At 29.6% G+C, this 7,231-nt stretch overlaps 1 protein-coding gene across 3 annotated transcripts; it reads right to left on the reverse strand.

Moving 5' to 3' along the window:
- Positions 1-272: 272 nt before the first annotated feature.
- Positions 273-2,099, reverse strand: LOC116026067 (F-box/FBD/LRR-repeat protein At1g13570-like). Of its 3 annotated transcripts, none has more exons than XM_031267512.1 (4): positions 1,871-2,099; positions 968-1,703; positions 697-852; positions 273-569 (listed from the first exon to the last, which is right to left on the reverse strand). In XM_031267512.1, exons 1-4 carry the CDS (start codon positions 1,957-1,959, stop codon positions 291-293), a joined length of 1,260 nt encoding a protein of 419 aa, XP_031123372.1. In that variant the 5' UTR covers positions 1,960-2,099; the 3' UTR covers positions 273-290. The 3 variants fall into 3 exon arrangements, with proteins under 3 accessions (XP_031123372.1, XP_031123373.1, XP_031123374.1); XM_031267513.1 differs by having other exon boundaries at positions 968-1,788; XM_031267514.1 differs by having other exon boundaries at positions 275-575.
- Positions 2,100-7,231: the final 5,132 nt, after the last annotated feature.

Here is a 7,231-nt window from a genome sequence, read left to right on the forward strand (position 1 = left end):
TTGCATAGAGTAAAATGAGGCAGATTAGTCTCACCGGCAAAAAATAGCCACACAACCAAAGAGCCTTAATTGCTTTCAAATGTGGTGTCAACCATCTTGATTCAACCACATCATGCACAATAAGACGAACAGACAACATTTCAAGTTTTGAAGCTCTAATCTCAAATTTATTAATCCCTTGACAATCAAAGAAATTCAGCCTCTCAAGGTTAGGAATAGTAATACTAGAGGCAGTTCCATTAACAATGCATCTAAATTCAACAGCCGAGAAAAATAATGAAGTGAAATAATTAGAAATGTGTAGGATAATGTGATGACAAATATATAGAGTAGTCATTGTATTGCCGATGACAATAATACTTTTCCAAAAAAACAACATTCTCTAATGTAGGGGATTTTGAGAGCAACATTTTCACAAAAAGCATTTGGACTGTGGATACAGTAAACAGTCTAATCTTGATTGTTTTAAGCATTTTTAGATCTTGATTAACAATACAACTGTCTGGATCCTTCAAAAGTAGTAAAACATCTTGTATGTCATCATCTTGTATGTCATCATCCAAGAATATCTACAACTCAACAACAAATAGAAAATAAATAAATAAAAAACATGAACAACCATGAAGATGTTAAGAACACAAAAATCATGATTGTCAAATATATACTCTATATAGGTTTCTGTCTTACAATACTTACTACTGTAATGTGTAGTTCACATAGGTTGGGAGATTTTTGAAGCAACTTCAAAACACCCATGACCTGTTTTTCATTGGCAAAGTTTATAGAATCCAGTTTGATTACTTGCAGATTTATTGCAGTTGGGAAGGAGGCTACTTCAACATTTTCCCACTTCTTTAAAAAAAAAAAAAAAAAAGAATATAAGTTTTGAAAAGAACTCTATCAAACCAGAAGGCAAAGAATATTTAATCTGTCAATACTAGATATATGAAGGAAGAGAGATTCTTACCGACATGCTATCAAGATCCAAGCAAAGAACCTTAACTGATTCCAAATGAAGTGCAAGCCATCTGTATTCAACTCCAGGTATAAAACCAAAAATAGACAAGCTTTCAAGTTTTGGAGCTCTGAACTTAAAATTACTGATCCCTTCATATCGAAAGAATTCCAGCTTCTCAAGATTAGGAATGCTAGACACAATTCCATTAACATTGTGATTAAAAACAACCTCCAAGAAAATTAATGAAGTGACACCGGGAAAAATAGAAGGAGCATTTATTGGGCAATCAAAACCCAAACCCCAGAGTTCCAGCTGCTTGATAGTGGGGCACCAGACTATACAAAATGGCAGCTTAAATGGACAGTGGCTGGAACAAGAGATGTCAAGTTCCTCAATGCCATTTCTTGACAGATAAAGACACCACTCATCCAAATCCGACTGCTCCACAGTAGGATCAAATAAGGCACAGAGGTGTAGGCTAAATTTCTTAACGGGTTGAACACGATGCAACAGAATGTAAGTTATTATTTTATAAGGCACGATACTTTTACCACTGCATTTTCGGATATCGTATAAGAAGTCAAAATCGAAAGCAAGCCGCCCAAGCCGCAACCAAACATGATTCCAGTGTGTTGAGAGCAGAGCAGTTCTGGCGGCGTCTCGGGTGGGCAAACACTCCAAAATTCTGACCTTTAACTCTAACGGCAGCTCACTTATTAAATCCCTACTTGCATCCGGTACGATTCTGAGTAGCAGACGTCGAGCCATTAAATTGAAAGAACAATGAGGCGTCAGTCGAAATCAAAAGCTAAAATTGTTCTATTCTTCAACTGCAAGATTTTGTAGTTCGTAAATAAAACGAAATTAGGAAGAGTTGGGAAGAAAAGGGGAAAAAGTGACAGAAACCCTCACCTCTGATGTTTGGTTTGGGCCTTTGCGGGGAGTTCACTAATCAAATCCCTTCTTGCATCCGGTACGATTTTGATTGAAGAACCAGCCATTAAATTGGGAGTGATTGCTTGCAAATTTCGGGAAGAAAAGGAAATTTGGAAGAATCTGGGAAGAAAACAGAGATTGGGTATTATCAAACAAAAAAAAAAACAGAGATTGGGTGAGAAGTGTCGGAAACCTATTCTCTCTATCGTCTGATGGAAGCAGAAACTATCGGAATAATGACAACTTTTTCAAATTGTATTCAAAAGGAAAAATGACACTTTCCCCCTGTTATGTGCTTATAGCACTTTTTCTCCCTGTGTTATTAAAGTGACACTTTTTCCCTCTCAGTTATTTTAAAGTTGGTAGTTTTCTCCATTGTAATATTAAATTGACATTTTTGCCCTTAAAAATAACCATTTCATTTATTTTTATTCTCCAACCAATTATTACTAATATGTATGGAAGATCACAGTTCGATACGAACATAATCGAACACTGTAGCAATTGAACTTAAATAGTATAGACGGTTACGGTTACGATTCAGAACCGAAAAAATAAAATAAAATAATTGTTGAATTTAGACTATTTTTAAATTAGAAATAAAATTATAAAAATAAATAAATAAATAAGTTTTGATTGGCGGTTCAAAATCGAAATTGGAACCGAACCGTACCGATTTATCAAAATAAGTGTTTGATCATTTTTACTATATATGACTGTTGTTAAGTTCCGGTTCACGGTTCAAAAATTATTTAATTTTATTTTTCGGTTATGAATCGTAACCAGAACCGTCTATACTATTTCGGTATGATTGCTACAGTGTTTGGTTAGGTTCGAATCGAATCGTGATCATCCATACCTATAAGTAATAATTTGTTGGAGAAGAAAAATAAATGAAATAATTATTTTTAAGGGTAACAATGTCAATTTAACATTTCAGGGAGAAAAAGTGCCACTTTAATAACACAGGGGAGAAAAGTGTCATAAGCACATAACATAGGGAGAAAAGTGTCATTTTCCCTATTCAAAACTATAAACTGTTTTAATAGAAAATTAAGGAAACTTGCAAATATTAAAAATATGCATGGAAATTATAAAATAAACATAATGAAAATTAGAAATTGGAAATACTAATCAATCAATATCAATATATTATTAATAAAAGTAGCCAAGGACCTTGTGGTCCAGTGGCATCAAACCCTTCCCTTTATATGGAGGTGGTGGGTTTGAGCTTGATTGGAATCAGTATTGACTCTTGTGTTTCAAAGTAAAACCTTTTTCTTCAACTTTCATGTCCAAATTAATATTATTAATTAATTAGTAAAAAAATTTGATAAAGCTTAATTGGTAACAAAATTTTATTTATCAAATTCTAAAAATAATTAAACCATTATAATTGTCAGAATAATGAAAACAAATTGTGCGTAATAAATAAGAAAATTTTTGAAAAATTCTGCATAATTCTATAAGAAATAATAATTTATTAATTATTATTATTTACACCAATAATAATAATTCGAACAAACCCTGATGCTGCCTCCTTTTTCTCTCTAAAATCAAACGCCTTTCTCTGCTGCTCAACTGCGGCTTCCACCGCCGGCCTCCGGCCGGAGCTCTAATGGAGCTTTGAGCCGGCGGTTTTGGTCACCTTCTATGTTTGCTCTCGCTCTTCTTCCGGCCCGATCACCGTCGGAGCTCCGTCCGCCTCCGACCACCGTCATAGATCTTCTTCTTCCGTTTTCTCTCCCTTTGAATAAGATAATAGTAGGTAGGTATTGGGATTTGTGTTGGTAGTCTTGAACTCCCAACCCTACTTTGACTTTACCCACTTTTTATTTTCTCTATTATTGTGTTTTCCTCTCGTTAGTTTCACGAGCATTTTTACTCTCGTTACTTTCACGAGCTTTTCATTTTCATTAGCATAAATCGTTTAGTTTGGTTTCGACAAGTGTTGATCTTATCCTGGGCGAGCAAAAAAGAATGATGACGAAGACCCAGATCTTTAATGAAGCTTTAAGCTCCCTGAAGGAACATAACTTCATATTTATGAAACAGTCTGCGATTCAAGTTTTCTATAGCATAGTTAGAAAAGTTGTTTCTATGTCTAACTGTAAAGAATGGTTTACCATTTCATTGATAATTGATGTAAACGTTTTATGTTATGAATTAATGGAATAGCTACGTTTACCTTAAAAACAAAATAATTCGAACACTTATCTACACTTCTAAATTTATACTACTATTAATAAAAATAAAATCATTTGTAAAATTCCCGTCCAAACAATAGTAAAGATAAAATGGAAAAGAAAATTAATATTACAAATTTATAATTTTCAACTTCTCTACCTATAAATACATTCTTCATTTTGCACTATCTCCCTCATCTTCCCATGTCGGTGACTCTTACATTCTCTTCTTCTATTGCCCATGATTGATTAAATCCTTTAGTGTATTTTGTATGTATATGAGGATGAGTATGAAAATCACATGAAGAATAGAAAGCAGATAGCCGAAAATGAGCCGCCAAAGCCTTCCTCATTCATTGTTCTTATTGAATATTGTAGAGAGGGTTAGGAGCAATCACATGAGTCTTTCTAGTGAGAGAGCCAAGAGAGGAGAAAAGTCCCTTAATTGAAGGGTTATGGTCCCTTTTATATGCTAATAACGTATAGTACGCGGTATAATACGCTAGGCATACATATAGTCTTCGTGGGGCAGTATACTCGAGTTATATTCACTATCAGCCCAGTAAGAAATCATATTACAACTTTATAAATTGACATGTAATATGAATTATTATATAATAGTTGACACTATATTTACTTTTTAAATTATTTCTTCTTTATTTTTCTATATTTATCTTAATAATAATATAATTGTCTAAATCATATTACAATATTACTTTATGGTAATAATTAATTGTCGTAGCAAGAAGCCGCTGTAAACTACCATGAGAACGCCAAGGTATTCACCAATGTAGCGGTGTGCAAGGAGAAATCCATGTAGTTACAGAAGGAAATCCACATGTCGAGTACGTAGAAGTGGGGGCAGAACTAGAAAATGGGGTTCGTGTGGATGAACCAAAAGAAGACAAAGGAGCACAAATTTAAGAAGATCGAGGTTCGTGTGGATGAAATCAATGTTTCCTGCAATATTATATTTTCTGTATTTGATTTCGAAGTAATTATTAAATTTTATATTAATTTGCCTCACGTAAGATATTATATGACATCTTTTATATGTTTTCCTCTTCTTATTTTTTTTTATCTCTTTTTTAATGCCTAATAATTTCCATAAATAATTATTAATAATTGTAGATTTAAATTAGGTAATTATTAATAATTAATTATTAAGGCAAGTATAATTTATTTTGTATTGTGGACACATTATTTTTAATAATTTCGATTTAATTAAATTATACCTTAACTAGTATTTTCGCCCGTGCGTTGCACGGAATTAATTTGTTATAATATTTTAAGAATATTTGGATCGATATACAATTATATAAATTATAACATCGAATATTATATAGCGCAATTGATGAAATTTGTTAGATTGATTATGTTTTCTGATGTTTTCTTTGCTTGAATTAGAGCAAATAATTGTCCAATTACCCGTGTGATTCACGGATAAATTTTTGTATTATTTATTTAGATAATAAAATTAATGATAAAATTATTTTAAAAAAATATAATATTGAACATGTACATTTATTTGATTATAAGATTAGTGCAAAAGTATCACTCAATTAATTGAATACTATATGACTTGTTTGTTTACCATTATCTTAAAAAGATCTATATTTAATATAACTTAAGTAATTATATTATTACAAAAATAAATATGGAAAAATGAGAAATAATTTAACTTTAATTATTACATAGTATAAAAATAAATTCAACGACCAATATTTAGCTTAATTACGATAATAATTATTAGTCAATTACACTAAATTAATTATTTTTCGTTAATAAAAATATCAATTCGTATATACAAAAATTATTATTATTATTATATATTAAATATGTTCGACCTTCTGCAGTGTTCATGTCACACGTGTACAAATTAATTTGATCAACGACATCTAAAGTTGGTGAGGGATTGCTCAACCTTCTAGTTAATAAGTATTAATTATTATGGAGTACTATTTATTAATATAATTAATAATTAATATAATTAATTAATTAATATTTAATTTATATAATTATAATAATATAATTTGCCGATTATATTTCCAATGAAATATTAATATATTCATTTTATTTTTTCAAATATTTTAATTTCCTTTTGAATATATTCATTTCCTTTTTCCTTTATAATTAGAATTATTTATTGTCATTCATTTTTCCTTCATAATTTTTTCCTAATATTTCATTTTTGTTGGTTAGTAATTCTTTTGTAGGGAAAGCTATGGTATATTTCCAGTGAAATATTAATATATTCATTTCGTTTTTCCTAATATTTTATTTCCTTTTAAATATATTCATTTCATTTTTCCTTCGTAAAAAGAATTAATATTGATCTCCATTCCTTTTTTCCTTCATATTTTTTTTCTAATATTTCATTTGTTGGTTACTAAGTTTTTCAAATGGAAAGTTGTGTCATATTTCCAGTGAAATATTAATATATTTCTTTCGTTTTTCCTAATATTTCATTTCCTTTTAAATATATTCATTTATATTTTCCTTCATAAAAAAATTATTATTCATTCCCATTTTTTTTCTTCATAATTTTTTCCTAATATTTCATTTGTTGGTTAGTAACTTGTTTATAGAGAAAACTATGTTATATTTCCAGTGAAATATTAATATGTTCATTTCGTTTTTTCTAATATTTTATTTCCTTTTGAATATATTTATTTCCTTTTTCCTTCATAAAAAGAATTAATATTATTTTACATTCCTTTTTCCTTTATAATTTTTTCCTAGTCATTAATTTGGTGGTTACTATTTTTTTTGTAGTGAAAAGTTGTGTTATATTTCCAGTGAAATATTAATATATTCATTTTAGTTTTCTTAATATTCCATTTTCTTTTTAGTATATTCATTTCTCTTTTCCTTCATCAAAAGAATTAATATTGCTTTCCATCCACTCCTTTTTCCTCATAATAATTGCCAATTAATTGGCCTGATTCCTTGCCAATTAATAAGAAAATATTAATAACAGATTCCCGTGTAATATTTATTTTCTTTTCATTCATAAAAATTTATTATAATTTTTTAATATATTTTCAGTGAAATATTAATAAATTCATTTTATTTTCATTCCAAATAATTAATATAATTATAATTATAATATAATTTTCGATTATATTTCCAGTGAAATATGAATATATTC

This window comes from Ipomoea triloba, chromosome 7 (genome assembly GCF_003576645.1).
Source record: "Ipomoea triloba cultivar NCNSP0323 chromosome 7, ASM357664v1".
Classification (NCBI taxonomy): domain Eukaryota; kingdom Viridiplantae; phylum Streptophyta; class Magnoliopsida; order Solanales; family Convolvulaceae; genus Ipomoea; species Ipomoea triloba.

Coding starts and splice junctions, on each gene's coding strand:
- LOC116026067 (XM_031267512.1), bottom strand. CDS start 1,959: ATGGCTGGTTCTTCAATCAAAATCGTACCGGATGCAAGAAGGGATTTG. Junction 853..967: donor TGGATCTTGATAGCATGTCG/GTAAGAATCTCT, acceptor TTTTTTTTAAAG/AAGTGGGAAAATGTTGAAGT. Junction 570..696: donor GTGAACTACACATTACAGTA/GTAAGTATTGTA, acceptor GTTGAGTTGTAG/ATATTCTTGGATGATGACAT.